We start from the raw sequence: 21,646 nt of genomic DNA, 5'->3' as shown, positions 1-21,646 counted from the left end.
AATATATGACAGTGTGCTCAGATAACCCACTTCAAAGCGGATACTGTGGGATTTTCTGCCTTGAGATGCTAGGTTATATGGAAGGGCCCTGAGTTATTGGAGTCCACACTGCCATATAACCCAGTTCAAAGCAGATAATGTGGGGTTTTATACAGCTGTGTAGAAGGGGCCCAGAATATCAAGGCAAATAATCCACAATATCCGCTTTGAACTAGATTATCCGAGTCCACACAGCCGGATAATTTTATACAGGGGCCCTTCCTCACAGGCCTATATCCCAGAACATCAAGGCAGAAAATCCCACAATATCTGCTTTGAACTGGGTTATCTGAGTCCATACTTTGATACTGTGGGATTTAAGCCTTGATATTCTGGGATATAGGGCTGGGTGGAAGGGCCCCTAGAGCTGTAACGATACCGTACTCCATGGTTTCTCATGGATGTGGCATTGGGGGCCATGCAATAGGGATTAACCTGGGGAAGGATGGGTGTGTTGTTGTTTCTTGTGCGAGGGGTGCCGGGGAAAAGCATTGCATTCCGTTGCACAAAGTCCCTAAAGTTCTTCTCTTCTCTTCTAGTTGGGCAGAGGAGACGGCCAACCCTGGTGGGAGCGGGCGAGGAAGGCCCGGACTCGTGGGGAAGGCGGCCTCCATTTGGGCCGGCCCTCCTTCTTGAGGCCCCTTGTTTCCCGCCGGGCGGCTGAGGCGGCGGGACCTCTGCGCCCCACTTCCGGCGTTGCCGGGGAGCCGCGGGGGATGCGGCCGGGAGGAGGCGGCGGCGGCGGCGGGAGGCATGGAGCGGGCCTGAGGGGGCCAGGAAGGAGCCCCAGCCCAGGGCCACCCAGGCCAGCCCGGCAGCAGCATTGAGGGCGGCGCCGTCTCCTGCCTAGAGGCGCCCGCCTTGCCCTCCTCGCCTTCCCCTCCTCCTCCGCCTCCTCCTGCTGCTGCTCCTGCTGCTCCCTCCTCGCGGAGCCGCGACCCGCCGTTGTCCCCAAGACGGAGGAGGAAGGAGGAGGAGGAGGAGGGGAAGGCGACGACGACGACGAGGGAGGCCAGGAGGAGAAGGAGGAAGAGGAGGAGGAGGAGGAGGAGGAGGAAGGCCAGGGGGAAGATGAAGCTCCTGAAGCCCGCCTGGGTCAACCACAACGGTGAGCGCCTCTGAGCATGGGCAGAGTGGCATTGGGGCGGGCGAGGGGGAGGGGGGGGCTGCTGCTTTTGTGCCTTGTCTCTCCCTTGCAGGTGGCTCCCCTTTGCGTGGGGTTTCAATGGGAGGCTCTGCCCCCACACAGCATGGATCTCCAGCAAAGAGCATTCCAATATTCTGAACTGTTATTTTCAGTAGGTATCATCATCCTAATACCCTAATCCATGTTATTTAAGACCCGCCTCTCCTGTTGACTCCAGGCAGGGTTTTTGTTTTTTTCAGTGTCAGGAGTAACTTGAGAAACTGCAAGTCGCTTCTGGTATGAGAGAATTGGCCGCCTGCAAGGATGTTGCCCAGGGGATGCCTGGACTTTTTTGGTTGTTTTTACCATCCTTGTGGGAGGTTTCTCTCATGTCCCCACATGGAGCGGGAGCTGATAGAGGGAGCTCATCCACACTCTCCCCGGTTTAGATTTGAACTGGCAACCTTCAGGTCAGGAACCCAACCTTCATGTCATTAGTCCTGCCAACACAAGGGTTTAACCCCTTTGCCAGCAGGACTGAAGATCAACAGGTTGCAGGTTCAAATCCGAGGAGAGCGTGGATGAGCTCCCTCTATCAGCTCCAGCTCCCCATGAGGGGACATGAGAGAAGCCTCCCACAAGGATGGCAACATATCAGAACATCTGGGCATCCCCTGGGCAACGTCCTTGCAGATAGCCAATTCCCTCACACCAGAAGCGACTTGCGGTTTCTCAAGTCATTCCTGACACGACAAAAAACAAAAAGTTTAACCTACTGCGCCATCCGGTACGACCAAGTCATAAACTTGGCAAGGTACGACCAAGTCACAAACACCAAATATATGCAAGAAATAGCATAGATTAAAAACACACGCACACATATATATGCACACATACATGCATACATACAAATGCACATTGATTAAAATATATATACACACAAACACATATATAAACACATACCTATACATATATGTATACACGCACACACACACACATATATATATAGACTCATCCATATATATAGATACATACAAATACACATAGATTAAAAATATATACGCACATATATACGCATACATGCATATACATGTATATACACACATATGTGTGTATGTATATATGTGTGTGTGTAAACTAGCACAGATTTGACAGGTAGTTGCAGTTGCATGGTTTTGCTCCTTTGTTAATCCACCCGCCAACGAAAAGGATCAAAGGTGGGTCCCGAGGAAAGCAAAGCAGATGTCCTCTCTTTACGGAGGAATGGATGTTTTCTCCATCAAGCCACCACTCTCAGAGCATGCCTTCTCTCCATCAGGGTTGAAAGGAGGCTTCCAAAGGATGTGCGGAAAAGCCAGGGCTTCAGCGTCGAAGGAAGACCCCAGCGGTTTGAGATGCGCTGTGCTTTGACCTTGAGCAAGTCACACTCTCTCAGCCTCCAAGACAGGCAGAGGCGGTGACTGTCCCAAGGAACAAAGCTTGCCCAGTATAACTTGGAAAGGACTTGAAGGTGTGCAGCCGTGGCCACTGTTCCTTATGGGATCAGTTGTATGGAGCAGGTCTTGTTATGCGTTTTCCATCCGCGACCCCTTTCCGCCTTTGAAATATTTACGTCACCCCAGGGATATAAAACAGACATCAAACTCAAAACATTTACTGATAATAAATCAGCCTTTGCATGGCGAAACAGGCGGATTTTCCTTTTTGCAGAGTCCAGCTGGAGCATTTTCTGCAGAGTCCACTGTAAACGCTGCAAGTTGTCACTAACAGTCAATGTCTAGAAACCTTTTTCTATTGCCAAAGTTTTGGCGACCCCATTCAGCGAAAGGGAGCCCCATTTGTGGTCGGCTGGACCCCCAGTTGAAGAAGCAGTGGTATAGCACCATGTGCTTGGTGTGTGAACTCAGGGTCATGTTTTCTTGATTGTGATCCACTCTTGTGTCAGGCAGCATAGATCTATTCCTATACTGCTCAGGCTAATATATCTAGAACACCACTTTTCCTCCCCAGTTTGGCACTTGTACACCTGTAAGGTGCACCTATACTTCTAAATTAATGCAGTTTGACTCCACTTGAGCTGCCATGGCTTAGTGCAATGGAATCTAGGGAGTTGTAACTTGACAATGTATTTTGCCTTTTGTTCCCAAGAGTGTCGGTGCCTCATCCCAGCATTCCCTAGCACTCAGCTGTAGCAGTTCAAGTTTCCAACTTTCTTCATTCTACAGTGCAGAAGGCAGGTAAAGGTATGCAGTGTCTCACTATACAGGGAGCCTTCAGTACTACCAATCGCATCATGCCTCACGGCAATTGGAGTGCCACAATATTGGAAGAGCCCTTATTCCCCTAACCTTACTGTAGACTTATGTACGTAGGCCTTTTTAATCTGGCAGCAACTTTCAGGTTTCAGATTTAAAAGGCCAAAGGCTGCTGTATAATTCAGTGTTTGGTTTGTCACTGAAGAGCAATTGCATAAATTCAGATATCGTTGACAAAAATAAATTAGCTGAATTCAGAAGGGGACACTGCATAATGTCTCGTGCGAGGAGAGATTTCTAGAGCATTGAGTCAGATCTGTCTGGTTGGTTCCAACATGCAGCATCTGTCCCATTTTCCCATGTTTTAGGATCTTAAGAATGTAAAATCAGAGGGCATCTGAACATAATCAGAGCGCTCTGTTACTGTTAATCGACACGATATGCCTGCTTTTTCATTCTAAAAAAATGAGATTATTAAGCAAAAAACAGTGCTCTTTAGAGGTGCATTAAATTTACAGGGCGGCCTTGGATTAAATTCAGATTTGGGTTCCCTGCTCACTGAACACAGAGGAAAATGAAGGGCGCCAGTGTGACATGTTCAAATTCCCTTCCTACTTGTGCAGCATCCAGAATCTTTCACCCTTTTTAACACGTGCTGGAGCTTGTAACATATAACACTTTTTTGCAATGACTTTGCTGGCTAAAATCCTGTTTCCTGGTAGAATCCAAAGTGCTGGTTCTGACATTTAAAGTTCTGCACAGCTTGGGTCCGGACTGTTGGAAGGACTGGATCTCGTGTGAGCTTGAAGATTGGTCAGTGGCTGCTCCCAGCCTGTGCAACTCTCTGCCACAAGAGGTTTGCTTGGTGCCCTTTCTATGTTCTTTCAGATACCTTCATTTTCAGTCAGCCCTTTGACTCTTAACTCGTGTGATAGAAACGTCTTGTAGTAAGCGGTGGTGTGCTTTCATTTGTCTTAACCGATATTCACAAATCACCCACTCCTGGGATAAATTTTAATACAGCTTCAACTGTTCTTCCTCAAAAAGATGGGGCTGTGTGCCAAGTTTTCTTTAGGGTATGGAAAGGGTCTGTGTTGCTTCGGATGGATAGCACTTCTGGTTTGGGATCCGAATGCCCTGAGCATGGCTTTCCGAGAGGCATCAGCTGGGTGGACCTTTGGTTGAATCTGACATGGCTCTTCCTTAGTGTTTTGTTGTCCGCTGTAGAGTTAAACCTGTATTAAAAGATGTGTTGCTCATGGGCTTGGAAAGCGGTTGCCAGAGTTGTTTATACTGAAGAACATTTCTGAATTGTCTGAAGATTGTAGTCTGGGAAAGACTCAGGGCCATTTTCTTAAGTGCTTCTTCATCTCTGTATAATACACTTGACTCTGCATTTGTGGATTTGATGGGGTGCAGCACCTCTGCGAAAAAGCAAAATGCAAATTTTAAAAAATCAAGAAATACCTTTAGAAATGTTCTCGCTAGGAATCTCAAGGCTCTATGCACTGAAGGACCTTGAAATTCCTGGAGAGAACCTATGAATCAAATATGTTAAGTTCAGCCTTCAGATGAGGAGGGTTGTCTGTACTCTCTTTTGGCCTCGAAAAGTGTTCTCTCTTGGAGTCGACATGCAAAGCATTTTGTGGCAGAGTAATAGAGCATTGTTAAGAGGACTAGGGAGAGATTAACCTCACACCATTTACTAGCACTCCCATAGAAACCTCTGGGGATGTTCTTACATTCGCATCCACTATAAGTGTGAGAGTCACCTCCTTGTATTGGTGACCTTGTGTTTGCAGCTGTGTAAGATGGGAGGCGAGGAGGCAAGCAGACGAAAGGGGACGCTGGATATTTGTGGGCTGAGAGTAGTCTAGTCTTCTGATACTAGGGATTTCATATACTATCAATAAACATGGCCCACAAAACATGCAGGTCATCTAATCGGTGAATGGGATCATCCTTCCCTAGGATGATCCCATTCAGCTCCATCCTGGCTACTTTTTAGACAGGTGGCAAAGACAGTTGATTGTAAACTCTCGATTTGTAATATTTCCATTGGCCACAAAACAGATGATAGGTTGGATCACACAGGATCGCTTGCCAATTTAGGTAAACAAACCCTATCAATGTAACAAGGGTTGGAATAAGTCAGACCTTTTATCAGTTACCACCTTTCAATTGTTTTATGCCGTGGCCACCTTTTCCTATTATCTGCCTCTTTCAAGGATACTTTTTGCCTTGCTGATATTTGCTCATTGGGTGTCCTTGCGTATTTTGCTTGTGACAGAGGTGGACTATGGATGCAGAGGGCAATGAAAATCAACACAAATCAGCGGAAGTAAGGCTGTTGCACTGACTTGTTGAATGGGAATAAAAGGAAACACAACACCCTTCACCCTCACCCCAAGTTCATGAGGATCAGTTTCATTTGAACTGCTCTCCTTTTGATTTCAGGATCTGGGTCAAGTCAGAGGAAGGTGAATCATCAGGAAATCTTATGTGCAACCATAGCTCAGGGAAGGCGGGGAATGGTGTACCAAAGCTGATGCTTCTTCTTGTGTTCCTCACAAAGAGTTGGATTAGGTGCAATGTGTTTGTTACCTATTTTTTAAAAATACATACAAGATGCTTTACATCAGTTGTAAACCTGTGAGTCCTCAGATGTTTTGGGCTTCAACTCCCAGAAATCCTAACAGCTGGTAAACTGGCTGGGATTTCTGGGAGTTGTAGGCCAAAACACCTGGGGACCCACAAGTTGAGAACCACTGCTTTACACTGTACTGATGTGGAAGATTGTAAAGTGGGATTCTATACTTGTCGCTGACCGTAAATAAAAAAATTGACGTACAGTGATAGAACAGTCAACCTTGCCAAGCATGATTTTCTCATATTATTTCCAAGCCTTGGCAGTCTCAGTTTAGTCGTCTTGGCTCTTCTCCTGGCATCTCAGTCCAACACTAAATCACACTAGTTGCATTATTACTATAGATCAGTCACACTTGTCACTGTAACTTTTGCTTTCCTTTCTGTAAAACCCATTGACAAACCATGGCCATTAAAACAAAAAGGCAGTGTTACACTATGGAAGTCAATTCTTTTTTTGGTGTTTGCCAGTCGCCTCATCACTGTTGAAGAATTGTATGCAAGCCCTGTATTGTCACAGCAGTGAATAATTCCCTGCCAGAAGGGTGGTTTGGAGGATGTGCTGGTTTCCGATCTTCTGCTGTTAATGGGAACGAGGCATGTCATCCTTCATTGCCCTTTTCATTTGTCATTTTTTGTGCAGAAGGCACATATGTTGAAAAGTGGCAGTCGGTTCCATCAGCGAGCTGAGGGAGGTGATAAAGAGGCATATGTGGGGAGATGCTGACTTATGGTGCATGGCAGAATGGACGGGGACAAAGCAAGGAAAAGCCATATTGCCAGGAAAGGAGGGAAAGACAGGACTTGTGGCTTTCCAGAGATCATTGTAGAGCAATCCAGAGCATATCTAATACTGAGGTATGATAGGATTAGTAGGTCAGCAAGTGGATGGCGCAAGGTTGGAAAGGTGCTCCTAAATGTAATAATCAGGATTTGGCTCTCTTCTGGTTCATGCCATTGTAGAAGTAGCCTTACAACTTCAAAGCCTGGCTGCTTCCAGCTAACACCTCCCACCAAAGGATTCCCCCAGGCAGGAAGCAGCCAGGCTTTGAAGCTGCAAGGTTATTCAGTGCTAATCAAGCTGGCCAATTGCAACGTTCACACTTGCCTCAAGCAGACGAGTTCTTTCTCCCACCCTGGACATATTTCCACAGGTAGATAAACCCCACTTGCCTAGTTTCCAACAGACCTCATAACCTTTGGGGATGCCTGCCATAGATGTTGGTGAAATGTTAGGAGAAAATGCTTCTGGAACATGGCCATACAGACCGGAAAACTCACAGCAACCCAGTGATTCCAGTCATGAAAACCTTCAATAATACATTGAACACGTTTTCCATTTGCTCCTCTAAAAATACAGTGGATGTGCTTCACATTTCAAAATGGGAGCAAGAGATCTGTAACCTTTGAGTCATATCAGACTAGTGGGTGGAGCTGCCAGTGGCACAGTGGGTTAAACCCTTGTGCCGGCAGGACTGAAGACCGACAGGTCGCAGGTTCAAATCCGGCGAGAATGCGAATAAGCTCCCTCTGTCAGCTCCAGCTCCCCATGTGGGGACATGAGAGAAGCCTCCCACAAGGATGGTAAAACATCAAAACATCCAGGTGTCCGCTAAGCAACATCCTTGCAGATGGCCAATGCTCTCACACCAGAAGCAACTTGCAGTTTCTCAAGTCACTCCTGACACACACACAAAAAGACTATTGGGTAAGAGTTTATGGAGAGATATTGGTAAAAGTTGCTAAATTGCCCAAGACTGATATGTGTCGCTTCGATTCTCTTCCAAAAAGTCAGCATGTTTCCTCAGCAAAATAGCATATTTTGCTGAGGAATCTGAAGCTTGTAATGGGAGAGATTTGGTTTTCCGGGTGTTTTGAAAAGAGTTGGGTTTTGTTTCAGGTTTTTTTGGAATATTTTCAAGCTGTGGATGGTGGAATCCATGGTGCAGAATCTGCAGGCAAACAAATTACAATATGTGTGTCCCAAGACGTAAGATGCAGACAGGTATATATCCGTATACAATGGTTGACAGCAAGTAGAATTCTACAAATACTACAGCTACATACCGACAGGTAGATGAATGCAAACACTGAGACTGGAATTCTGGCAATATCTTGTTTCATGGAGAATGAAAGTGTCTGCGGTTTGGTTGCCGTAATCTCTAATTATAGACAAGTGGTTGTCAGTGTGTATGACATAGATAATACGCTCTATGCAATTGGTGATTTGAGCCCCATCCAAGCCGACGGAGGTGGAAACAAATGTCTCAAGTGACTTCTGGAGTATTTGATGTTGCCGTGAGAATTCTGGCTGTCTTTTCAGTGTCCATGGATGTGTTTCTCCTGGGCAAGAATTGAGATCATTTTGCACAAGTCAGACACCCGGAGGCGTGAAAGGCATGTCCCCAGGAGGTAGAGCATTCAGTTTCAGTAGCAGACAGACCTCCTTTTTCCTTGTGGAAAAAATATAGATAACTGGTGTGATTACCATGTCCTAAAATACTACTATAACTGGAAAAAAATTCCAGCTTGTTTTCAACTTTGAAAAAATCAGAAAAAAAGGAATGTGTAGGAAAGAGCTGTTTGCATTTCTTTGCAGGAGGCAGGAAAAGATGCTTTCTGGGAGGAGCCCATAGCATTGGAGGAGACCTCAAAAAGCCATCTAGTCCAACCCCTTTCTGCTATGCAGGAAGGCACAATCAAAGCATGTTTATTATAGTTGTTACATCCATATATTTGATGGGCAGGGCTTTAGCGCAGCTGGTAAATCACCAGCAATAATAAGATTTACCAACCAAAAAGTTGCCAGTTCGAAGCCTCGTGTCAACGTGAGCTCCCGACTGTCAGCCCAGCATACTGTTAATCTGAGCAGTTGAAAACAGTTTGAGCTGTAAGTAGAGAAATTAGGTACTGCTAAAGCAAGCAGAGGAGGTATTTTACTACACCATAAAGAATATGGTCTTAAAAAGCCCGGTGACCAAAAGGAAGGAGGAAGTCCTGATGCTTCTTTGTCATAGAGGATGAAGCGACAGCACCTCCCTGTGGCTGGATTCGAGCATAACCTCCAAGGCACCAAAAAGTTGGACGTCGACACAACATAACTCCTTTCTGTTCTGTCTGTCTCTGTCCGTATATGTGTACTGTGATCTGCCTTGAGTCCCTCTGGGGAGATAGGGCATAATATAAATAAAGTGTTATCATTATTATTCTACACAAGTACAATTACAATATACACATCATCTAAAATTTTCTAAGTTCCAAATGACCTCTGTAACACAGCAGACACATTCTCTTGTCATCCGATGTCAAGACTGGTTGTCATATGTTCTCATACCTGGTAGCATGCATTTTAACCTCTTTGGTTTTATCAGTTTGTTAACTTCTGTAAATATTTTTAGTAATCGGTGATTCATACAGAGAGTATTAGTATCAGACGTTTGGTACTATGAAGCTCGATTGTATCATCTTCCAACTCATTGACAGGGAAAGTGTAATACATGTTATAAGGTTTTGTTTGAAGATAACATTCAAAATCATGACATGGCCAACGTAATGCTTTACAGTTGTTGCTGTTTCCAGGAAAAATGAAACCAGCTGTCTTCCGCTGTGCCATGCCAACTTGCTCTTGTTTTGGATTGGATTGGCAAAGCAGCAGTTGGTTTATTAGTTTATTTACCTGTAACTTGATGTGTTTTTTGTTTCATTATAATCCAGGCTCACAATATACTTTTCCTCTTCCTGTTTTTGTTCAGGCAAGCCAATATTCTCAGTTGACATTCACCCAGATGGGACCAAGTTTGCAACGGGAGGGCAAGGTATGTTTGTAGATATCTCTCTTTGGAAAGCTCTAAGGCTGGATCTACACTGCCATATCATCCAGTTTTTCAGAGCAGATAACCTGGATTCAGAAACTGGATTGCAGTTTAATAAACCTTTTGCATGTTTTTATGAGATAACCAATTGGGAAATGACATTTATAAGCCAGGAACAAAAATCGTGTTACATGGTAGTGTAGATGGGGCCTAAGTTGATCATTGTTTACTGAAAATGAAACATCAGAGCAGATTTTCAACTGCAGAACTAAAGATGTGGGCTTCCTCCATTTGATTGCTCCGGTGGGCTAGCTTCAAATGCCACTTGTCTCACAATTGATCAATCTGCCAGTTTCAATCAAATAATGTTTCATGATAACTGAATTTTAAAAGGTTCTTGATTTGAGTTTAAATAATACATTGAATTCTATATCAGAAGCTTTGGCTGAAATACTGCTAAATAAATAAATATGAAGGCTGTCTTCAGAGAGGATACGGAGCTGGAAAAAGAACTATGAAATATTATGAAATTGCACCACAATAATAATAATAATAATAATAATAATAATAATAATAATAAGTTTTTTATTTCTAACCCACCCTCTCTCCCCAAAGGGACTCAGGACAGTTTACACATACAAAAGGCAAATATTCTATGCTGTATACAATCATAAAAACAGAAGCAAATATACATAAAATCATAACATAATAAAACGATAAAATACAGATCATAATTAAAAGCACATATAAAATAAGTTCTATGGGAGAGGTGTCATTTGGGTCTCCTAAAGTGCAATAACCAAGTACTGTTCAGAGGGAATCTAGAGATATAACATATAGGTATAAAGTGACCTTACAGTGTGTTATCCCTTAGTAAGAAAGCAGTCAGGAGGGGGCAGGTTTTTTCAATATTCATCTGCTTCTCCATAGACTATGAAGCACAGGTGAGTTTTAAGATATTTTTTAATGGAGGTGAGGCACTTCAATAAGGAGGGCGTTCCAGAGAGCCAGAGCAACCACAGAGAAGGCCCTCCCTCTCTCTCTCTTTTGCCTGCCAGCCGTGCTTGGGACAGGGGTGGGATCGAGAGGAGGGCCCCCTCAGATGATCACAGTGGCCAAATGGGATTGTAAGTCGGGATGCAGGTTCTCAGATAGTCTGGGCTCCTCCATGATGACAACAGTCTTGGACAGCAGTGGCTCCCAAAATGACACATTTAAGGTGGAATCAGGTTTCAAACAGGGATGTGTTATTGCCCCAACTTTATTTTCCATCTTCATCGCTATGATACTTCATCTTGTTGGTGGATGGCAAACTATTTAAACTCAGCAGTCTGAAAGCCAAAACCAAGGTCACAACAACATCTGTTATAGAACTCCAGTATGCTGGTGATAATATAGTCTTTGCCCATTCAGAAGAAAACCTAAAAGCCACTCTAAACACATTTGCAGAAGTATATGAGGAGCTTGGCCTCTCATTGAACATTGAGAAAACCAAAGTGCTGGCAGGCACCAGCCAGTTCCTCTGCAATGCCAGAAATACAGTATAATGGTGTATCATTAGAAAATGGTGACCATTTCCGCTATCTTGGCAGCCACCTCTCCACAAAAGTCAACATTGACGCTGAAATACAACACTGCCTGACATCTGCAAGTGCAGCATTTTTCCGAATGAAGCAGAGAGTGTTTGAGGATTGGGACATCCATAGAGATACTAAGGGGCTTGTTTATAAAGCTATTGTCCTCCCAACCCTGCGAAACGTGGACTGTTTACAGACGTCACACTCAACTCCTGGAACGATTCTATCAGCGTTGCCTCTGAAAAATCTTGCAAATCTCTTGGGAAAACAGGCGGACAAATGTCAGCGTGCTGGAAGAAGCAAAGACCACCAGCATTGAAGCAATGCTCCTCCGCCATCAATTCCACTGGACTGGCCACGTTGTCCGAATGCCCGATCACCATCTCCCAAAGTAGTTACTATACTCGTAACTCAAGAACGGAAAATGTAATGTTGGTGGACAGGAAAAGAGATTTAAAGATGGGCTTAAAGCCAACCTTAAAAACTGTGGCACAGACACTGAAAACTGGGAAGCCCTGGCCCTTGAGTGCTCTAACTGGAGGTCAGCTATCACCAGCAGTGCTGTGGAATTTGAAGAGGCATGAAGGGAGGGCGAAAGGGAGAAGCATGCCAAGAGGAAGGCACGTCAAGCCAATCCTGACCGCGACCACCTTCCACCTGGAAACCAATGTTCTCATTGCAGAAGAACATGCGGATCAAGAAGAGGCCACCTACATATCTACCGCCAAGTCACTACACTTGGAGGGCCATCATCCTCGGACTACGAAGGATTGCCTAAGTAAGTACCCTAAGTAAGTAAGGGCCCAAACCATTTAGGGCCCTTTGTATTTAGCCCGGAAACAGACCAGCAGGCAGGGGAACTGCCGTAACAGTGGAGTTATTCGCTCCCTGATGATCTTTGGAGTAATTGAAGCTTCCAAACTATCTTCAAAGGCATGTAGAGAGCGTTGCAGTAGTCCTATTGGGATGTAACTAAAGCATGGACTACCATGGCCAGATTTGGCGTCTCAAGGTATGGGCGCAGCTGGCACACAAGTTTTAATTGCGCAAAAACACTCCTGGCCACTGCCGACACCTGGGGTTCCAGGGTCAGCGATGAGTCCAGGATCGCCCCTAGTCTGCGAACTTGTGTCTTCAGGGGGAGTGTGACTGCGTCCAGCACAGGTTAAAACTCCACACCCTGAGCTGCCTTCCGACTGACCAAGAGGATCTCTGTCTTGTCAGAGTTCGGTTTCAGCTTGTTGGCCCTCATCTAGTCCATCGCTGATGACAGACACCGGTTCAGGACCAGAATGGCATCTTTGGCTTTAGGTGGAAAGGAGTAATAGAATTCGGTGTCGTCTGTGTAAATTTGACAACAAACTTCCAGTCACAGTTAAGACCATTGTATTTAGGTATAATAAATGCACCATTGCTCAGCATAAGTTAAAAGGTGTGATTCAGAATGTCCTGTAATTTCTTGCCTTTCCTTCCTTTGTTTACATTGGCAGAACCACGCTGTTCCTTAATTAAAGTATGTTAACTCACAAACATTTTTTTTTGTTCTGGATTCTGAGCTGTGTGTTACATGTTTCTTGCTTCCAGCCCTCTTCCTCGTTATTATCATTTTTATTATTACTATTTTAAATAAACTTTTTATTTGTTCTCATATATAATAATAATAATAATAATAATAATTTTTTAAAAAAAATTGCATCCCTCTTTTCTCCCTCATGGGACCCAAGCAGCTTACAACATATTAAAAACATGTATACAAGAATCCATATACATTGATAATAAGTATAAAACATCATAAAATACACAATTTAAAACAACAATAATATACATTCACATTATTGTGACATATCAGATTATGTTCATCCCTCCACATTCACTGGGGTTAGAGCAACAGAGCTGGGGAAAATGGAAGGAAAAAGGAAGAGGGGCCAACCAAGGGCAAGATGGATGGATGCTATCCTTGAAGTGACTGGATTGACCTTGAAGGAGCTGGGGGTGATGACGACTGACAGGGAGCTCTGGCGTGGACTGGTCCGTGGTCACAAAGAGTCAGAAACCACTGAACGAATGAACAACAACAAAGAGCAACATACCCCCATGAAAAGGAGAAAGCACAAATAAAGAAATTACGATTTTTGCCTGAGAGAATATACAGAGTGTGTGTGTGTGTGTGTATAATTTCTAGACCTTCGAGCACAACTCTAATCAGCTGTCACTGGAAGTGGACCATAGAATTGCATTAGAGGACCTAAAGAATCCCACAAAAGTGTTCTGTCTAAAAATCTCTTAAGTCCTCCAGCATGACTGGAGGAATTTGACCATAGAGCTGCACTGGAGAGCTTAAGAGATTTCTGGAGAGACTATTTTTAATTGAATCCATGAATAATAAAATCTGTAAAAGTCAAAACCACAAATGTAAATGTATGCATTTAACCACGCAATCTGGCTTTAGGCCTGGTCAAGAAATGGAGACAGCTTTGGTCACCTTGGTGAATGACCTATGCAGGGAGCTAGATGGGGGAGTGTGTCCCTGCTGGTTCTTTTGGACATCTTAGCAGTTTTTGATACTGTCGACCATGATATCCTTCTGGGTCAGCTCTCCAGAATGGGTCTTGGAGGCACTGCGCTGCAGTGGCTCTGCTCCTTCCTGGAGGACCGTTCCCCGATGGTGATTCTGGGGAACACCTGCTTGGATCTCTGGCCTTTCACCTGTGGCGTCCTGCAAGGTTCTATTCTTTTCCCCATGCTTTTCAACATCTACATGAAACCAGTGGGTGAGCTCATCTGGAATTTTGGAGTTAGGTGCCATCTCTACACAGATGACACACAACTCTAGTACTCCTTTCCACCCCTTCCAAGAAAGCTCCCCAGATCTTGGATCAGTGCCTGGCAGCTGTGATTGACTGGATGAGGGCCAGCAAACAGAGAATAAACCAGACAAGACAGAGGTCCTGGTCAGTCTTGGGGACGATCAGGGTCCAGGGTGCAACCTGTTCTCAGCGGGGTTGCACTCCCCCTGAGGACACAGGTCTGCAGTCTTGGGAAGTTCTCCTGGACTCAGCGCTGATGCTCAGGTGTTGGTGATGGCCAGGAGGGCTTTCGCACAGTTAAAACAGCTGCGACCGTACCTCGAAAAGCCTGACTTGACCACAGTGGTCCACACCTTAGTTACATCCAGAACGATCTACTGTAATTTCACTCTTTTTGAGGCTTCCTTTGAAGACAGCTCGGGAACTGCCATTAGTGTAAGGTCGGCAGCCAGATTACTAACTGAGACTATCTATAGGGAGCACACCATGCCCCTATTAAAGCAGCTCCACTGGCTGCTGACAATGATCTAGGCCCAATTCAAAGTGCAGGTTATCACCTATAAAGCCCTATATGCTTCAGGTCCAACCTATCTTCGAGACCTCATCTTCTATGAACTGGCGTGGGCTCTAAGATCTGCCAGGGAGGCCCTTCTCTCGGTCCCACCACTGTCTCAAGTAAGGTTGGTGGGGACGAGAGTGTTGCGGTTTATACGAAAGCTAACCCAGAAATCGTGCAGTCCTGTCCAGACTTCCCAGCCCTTTGTTCATCCACAAAGAGTAAATATGAGCCAAGTAAATGGGGAAAACAAAATTTACTCTTAAGTAACAGAGTCAAATAAGCAGCTTCATAAAAAATATCCAGCTTTGAAAATAACTCGGTTCATTTGCAGAAATAAAACTCACACAAAGTCCTATGCCTTAAATCCATGCATCTTCTTCTTCCTCAATGGTGCAAGGAGACAAGTCTTGAAGCAAGTGGTTCAGTAAGTCCCAAAATCCATTAGAAAAACTCCTCATGTTATACTCTATTCAGGGAGTGGTTCAAGCTTGGTTGCTTCAATTATCCAGGTGCTTTTCCTCAACACACACACAGGAGACAATCCTTACAGAAACTTAGTCATATACATCATATACTGTAACAGAGAGAGGGGGCCTTATCCGTGGTGGCTCCCTGGCTCTGGAATGCCCTCCCTAGAGAGATGAGGTTAGCCCCCACTCTCCAAAACTTTCGATCTAGCCTAAAAATGACTTTTTGAACTGGCCTTTGACCTTGAATAGACTGAAAAGGGTGCATGTGAGGACTGTTTATTCACTCCAGCACTTTAGTTCATTATCTTGCAGGTACTTTTGTGTTTTATGCATTTTAGCTATTTTATTATTATGTGGTGTTATTTGTGTACATTGTGGTTCTTGCTATAATTTTATGTTATTGTTATTATGCTTATGTATTGTTTATTTTATATGCAGCACTCTGGAGTGCTTTTGTGAACTGCCCCGAGTTCCTTTGGGGAGATAGTGGCGGAGTATAAATAAAGTTTATTCTTTTTAATTATTATGTCCAGTTATATTTGGAAGTTTGACCACAGCAATACAGTCTTTAGCCCAGTGTATCTTACATTATTATTATTATTATTATTATTATTATTATTATTATTATTATATTTCACCAAAGGCACCATTGAATGTCAGGTGCACTCCAATTTTGGAAAAAATAATTTTCTTTGAAGTTTTTTAGAATTTCCTCTGCATGCACAATTCCTTGCTTATGTTTCAGCCTGTAAGTTGTTTTGTTTGCTTGAGTCTATTTTCCTAAGTCTATGGGTCTGTTGGAAAGGCAGTGGAAAGCAGGAAGCTTAGCTCAGCCATACACCTTGGTGAAACATTATTATTATTATTATTATTATTATTATTATTATTATTTGAATAAGGCATTAGCTCTGTTTGTAAAAACATTCAATTTTATTTTAATCCCAGCCTATTAATCCAACAAGTTTTAATATTGCATTTGACATTAATCAAAGATGTAGCATTTTCTGAGGATATGCAAGTGCTTTTGTCAATTTCTTGATGATGTGTTGATTTCCTTGTGTTTTTAGGAGAGGATTCTGGGAAAGTTGTGATATGGAACATGGCTCCTGTTGTCCGAGAGGAAGATGAAAAGAATGAGAATGTGCCCAAGATGCTTTGTCAGATGGACAATCATTTAGGTATGGTGGTGCGGATCTTTCACAAATCCTTTTCTGAAGTCCACAAGATGTAGTGTATTCTGATGCCAGAGAGCTGCTTTGATTGTTACTGATTGAAATACTGTATATACTCGAGTATAAGCTGACCCGAATATAAGTCGAGGCACCCAATTTTACCACAAAAAACTGGGAAATCTTATTGACTTGAGTATAAGCCGAGGGTGGGAAATGCAGCCGCTACTGGTCAATTTCAAAAATAAAGATAGATACCAATAAATTACATTAATTGAGGCATCAGTAGGTGAAATGTTTTTGAATATTCACCACATTTCAAAGAAAAACGGTAAACTAGCTCTGTAAGTGGAAAAGGAGGGTCAACAAAACAACAATATGGTATCAACAATAATTTTATAATAATAATAAAACTTCATTTGTATCTCACCCTATCTCCCCATGGGGACTCAGGACGGCTTCCAACATAATAACAGGCAAACATTCAATAACTATATAAACATAAAACCATAAAAAATCTAAACAAAAGGCTATACTAAACGTTGTACAATAAGTTAAAATAAACAGTTGCATTAAATAATTATTAAAAGAAATTAAAAAGACAGCCAAGGTATAGTGTCATATCAGTTCCCTTTCACTTTCTGTCAGGCTTCTCCTATTGATGCAGCCTAGAACGGCACTGGCCTTTTCAGCTACGGCATCACACTGTTGGCGCGTGTTGCGCTCGTGGTTGACTAAGACTCCTTTCATAGAATCCTAGAATTGGAAGGGATCTCTAAAGGCCATCTAGTTCAACCCCCTTCATTCTGCCTTTATGCAGGGAAAACACAATCAAAGCACCTGCGACAGATGGCAATCTATCCTTAATAGTATTATTATTATTATTATTATTAATAATAATAATAATAATAGAGTTGGAAGGGAACTCTAAAGTCCATCTAGTCCAAGGACCTTCTACCTTCATGCAGCAAAAGCACAATCAAAGCACCCCTGACGGCCACCCATTCTCAATAATAATAATAATAACAACAACAACAATAACATTAATACTAATGAATAGTTGGAAGAGACCCCAAGGGCCATCTAGTCCAACCCCCTTCTGCCTACATGCAGCAAAAGCACAATCAAATCAAGCCTGACAGATGGCCACTCAGTCTCAATAACAATAATAATAATAATAATAACAATAACAATAGTATAATAATAATAATGAAAACAACACTAATAAAGAGGGTTGGAAGAGATACCAAGGGCCATCTAGTCCAACCCCCTTCTGTCTTTCCCTCCTCCCCCCTTGCACTGCACGACCTTTCCTCAGCGGCAGTGGCAGAGGAGGAAGGAGCCTCCTCAGGGTTTTCCATGGCCTTGCTCTCCTTCTCCCTCAGCCCATGCGCAGCTGTGGTGGTGGGGGCAGCGGCGGGAGGAGGCAGAAAAGCCACGCACAGGGCGACGGAGGAGGAAAAGGCATGCGCCTCTCCCCCTCCTCTCTCGCCCTGTGCGTGCCTTCCTTGGCTGCGGGGGGGGGGGGGGGGGGGAAAGGCACGCACAGACTGAGGGAGGAGGGAAAGGTGCACTCCTTTCCCTCCTCCCTCGCACGCCTTTCCTGCCTCCACCGTCTAGGAAGGCATGCATGGGACGGGGGAGAAGGGGGAGGAGGAAGCAAAGGTGTGTGCTTTTCCCTCCTCCCTCGCCACGTGCGTGGCTTTTCTGCCTCCTCTCGCCGCTGCCCCCACCACCACCGCTGTGCATGGGCCAAGTGAGGAGGAGAGCAAGGCTGCGGAAAACCCTGCTGTCGGGGCTCCCTCTGTGTCACTGCTGCCACCGAGAAAGGCTCGCCTTTCCCTCCTCCCCCTCATTCCATGCACACCTTCCTCGGTGGAGGAGGGAGCCATGGCCGTGGGGTTTGTCCACAGCCTCGCTCTCCTCTGGGCTCGGAGGAGGGAAAGGCGCGTAAGGAGCGAGGGATGAGAAGAAGTGAGGAGCCTGACGGGAAGGCATGGGATAAGGGCTCTTCTTTCAGCCTCACATATTCCCCACCAGGACCTCACCCAAATATAAGCGGAGGGGAGGTTTTACAGCCTAAAAAAAGGGGCTGAAATACTCGGCTTATAGTTGAGTATATACGGTAAGTGTACTGTATACACTTGAATATAAGCCGAGGTATCTAATTTTATCACAAAAAGCTGGGAAAATGTATCAACTCGAGTATAATCTGAGGGTGGAAAATGCAGCAGCTACTGGTAAATTTCAAAATAAAAATAGATAACAATAAAATTGCATTAATTGAGGCATCAGTAGGTTAAATGTTTTTGAATATTTATATAAAACTGTAATTTAGGAAAAAACTGTCCAACTCTGATTAAACCATTATTCTAACCTTCTTCAATTTAAAATAATAAATGTAATAAAATAACAGTAATAGAGTAAAATAATGTAACTGTAATAATAGCAGTAATAACACAATAAAATAATAAGTGTAATAATAACAATAATAAATACAGTAAAATAACGTATTAATAACAATAATAAAGTAAAATAATACATGTAATAATAATTATAATAAATACAGTAAAATAATAAATGTAATAATAATAAATAGAGTAAAATAATACATGTAATAATAACAACAATAATAAGAGCAAAATAATAAATGAAATACTAATAAATAGAGTAAAATAATACATGTAATAATAACAACAATAATAAGAGCAAAATAATAAATGAAATAATAATAAATAGAGTAAACAATAATTGTAATAAAATAATAATAATAGAGTTAAGTAATGTAAATGTAATAATAATAATAGAGTAAAATAATACATGTAATAAAATAATAATAATAACCCAATAAAATAATAAATAACTTTGACTCGAGTATAAGCTGAGGGGCGCTTTTTCAGTCTCAAAAAAGGGCTGATAAACTTGGCTTATTCTCGAGTATATGTGGTATATATTATTTCATGTTTAAATACTTGCGTCACTGCTATAGATTATCGCCAAAGATGTGCGCTGTCTTAATAGATTTTTAAAAACACTCCCATGGTGTTAATCCTCCCACCCTCCCAAGAGTTCTCCTTCTTCTTGCACTGTTTCGTGGAGGCAGGCCACTTGTTTCCTGACTTCCTCATCAAAGCCTGTATCACTTGCTAGGAGGGCTCTCTTTAGTATGTATTATTTTCTGAGCCAAGGCTTTTTCAAGGTAGGAATCTCATCTCTTGTTACAGATGAGATCAGGCACTTCAACTTTGTGGAAGCTAACTTGTCTGAACGCATCCACCCCTACGTCCCACCTCATAAAGTAAGATCATCCTGGGGAGGCCCTGCTCTCGCTCTCATCAACAGCACAAATGGGGGGACGAGAGACAAGGCCTTCTCGGCTGTGGCACCCCACCTATATGGAGCCCCCGGTGGTGCAGCGGGTTAAACCTCTGTGCCGGCAGGACTGAAGACCAACAGGTCGCAGGTTCGAATCCGGGGAGAGGCGGATGAGCTCCCTCTATCAGCTCCAGCTCCTCATGCGGAGACATGAGAGAAGCCTCCCACAAGGATGATTGAAACATCAAATCATCCAGGCATCCCCTGGGCAACGTCCTTGCAGACGGCCAATTCTCTCACACCAGAAGCAACTTGCAGTTTTTCCAGTCGCTCCTGACATGACAAAAAAAAAAACCAAAATAAAACCCTGCCTGTGGAACACACGCCCAAATGAGGTAAGATCCGCTCCCTCCCTCCTGGCTTTTAGAAAAAATTAAAATCATGGTTCTGGGACCAGGCCTTCGGACAGTAGATGTATGTAGCATTTTAGAGGGACATTGACTGGAATGGCAATTCAGCTGAAGAGACTGTTTTATTGTTTTAATGCTTGTTGATGTATTGTTTTAATTATGATTTATGTTTAATTGTGGTTTTACTATTGTAATTGTTTGTATTGGCATCGTATCGGTGCCCCATGTAAGGCATTGAATTTTGCCATTATTTATATGTAAACCGCTTTGGGTCCCCCCAGGGGTGAGAAAGGTGGTATATAAATACTGTAAGTAAATAATAAATAAAGTGCCTGTAGAGCAGGAAGGCTATTTAAAGAGTTTGAAGCCACTCAAAGAATTCCCTCTTCATTATATACTAGCTTGGGTACCTGGTGTTGCCCGGGTTATTTGAAAAAGTCAATTTTTAATTGTACAAAATGCATAAAGTACAACTGACATTATGCCAGGTTAACCCTGAGAAACTCCACGAGTACTTAAAGTTTGTTATGTTGGGCAAGTTTGCTCTAGATGCATCATGGGTGGGGTTCAGTGTGCTCTCTGGCTGTAGGGTAAACTACAACTCCCACTATGATGAGTCTGTCCCCTCAAGTACCTCCAGTAGGTTGAGTTAGTCATGGGAGTTCTGTGTGCCAAGTTTAGCCCAGGTCCATGATCGGTGGAGATCACAGTTTCTCTGGTTCTGAGTGAACTACAATTCCCAGAAAGGAAGGTCAGTCCCCCCTCCCCCCAGTAATTAAATTTCAGCATATTAGGTATGTTTGCCAAGTTTGGTCCAGCTCCATCAGTGTTTGGGTTCACAGTGCTCTTTGGATGTAGGTGAACTACAACTCCAAATCAAGGTGAATTTTCCCCAAATACCTCCAGTATTTTTTGCTGGTCATGGGGGCTCTGTGTACCTAGTTTGGTCCAATTCCATCTTTGGTGTAGTTCAGAGTGCTCATTGATTGCAGGTGAACTATAAGTCCCAGTACCTACAACTCCAAAATGTCCAGGCCAGTTCCCCTCAAAACCCGCCAGTATTCACATTTGGACATATTGGGTATGCATGCTAAGTTTGGTCCAGATCCATCATTGTTTGGGTTCATAGTGTACACTGGATGTATGTGAACTACAACTCTTATAACTCCCTACAAAGACCTCCAGTATTTTTTGTTGGTCATGGGGGTTCTGTGTGCCAAGTAGGTACCTACAGCTCCTATAAATCATGGTGAATTCTCCCCAAATCTCTCTAGAATGTTCAGTTGCTGATCAATTCCTCTGTTTGATGTGTGCTATAGAAAGGAATAGGAAAGTTTGAAGAGAAAGGCAGTAGGCGGGGTTATGCAAATTCCACACCAATGGAGAGAGTAAGAAACACTGGGATGCCTGTGGTGGAGGAAACAAATGAAATCTATGATGAAATGAAAGCTTTCACTTGGG

At 43.5% G+C, this 21,646-nt stretch overlaps 2 protein-coding genes across 2 annotated transcripts in view; both read left to right on the top strand.

Annotated features, from left to right (window-relative positions):
* The window catches only part of CXH22orf39 (chromosome X C22orf39 homolog), a 28,466-nt gene extending 18,587 nt beyond the window's left edge, over positions 1-9,879 (top strand). Inside the window, exon 4 of the mRNA XM_060785898.1 lies at positions 9,819-9,879. The gene's annotated coding sequence lies outside the window, so the exon portion shown is untranslated. The remainder of the gene's footprint in view (positions 1-9,818) is intronic.
* The window catches only part of HIRA (histone cell cycle regulator), a 76,244-nt gene continuing 55,309 nt past the window's right edge, over positions 712-21,646 (top strand). The window contains exons 1-3 of the mRNA XM_060785893.2: positions 712-1,147; positions 9,819-9,881; positions 16,359-16,469. Of these exons, the coding sequence (XP_060641876.2) occupies positions 1,111-1,147; positions 9,819-9,881; positions 16,359-16,469 (211 nt within the window). The 5' untranslated portion in view covers positions 712-1,110. The remainder of the gene's footprint in view (positions 1,148-9,818; positions 9,882-16,358; positions 16,470-21,646) is intronic.

The sequence above is a fragment of the Anolis sagrei genome, chromosome X, assembly GCF_037176765.1.
Source record: "Anolis sagrei isolate rAnoSag1 chromosome X, rAnoSag1.mat, whole genome shotgun sequence".
NCBI lineage: Eukaryota > Metazoa > Chordata > Lepidosauria > Squamata > Dactyloidae > Anolis > Anolis sagrei.
This window is presented reverse-complemented; position numbering and strand designations above follow the sequence as displayed.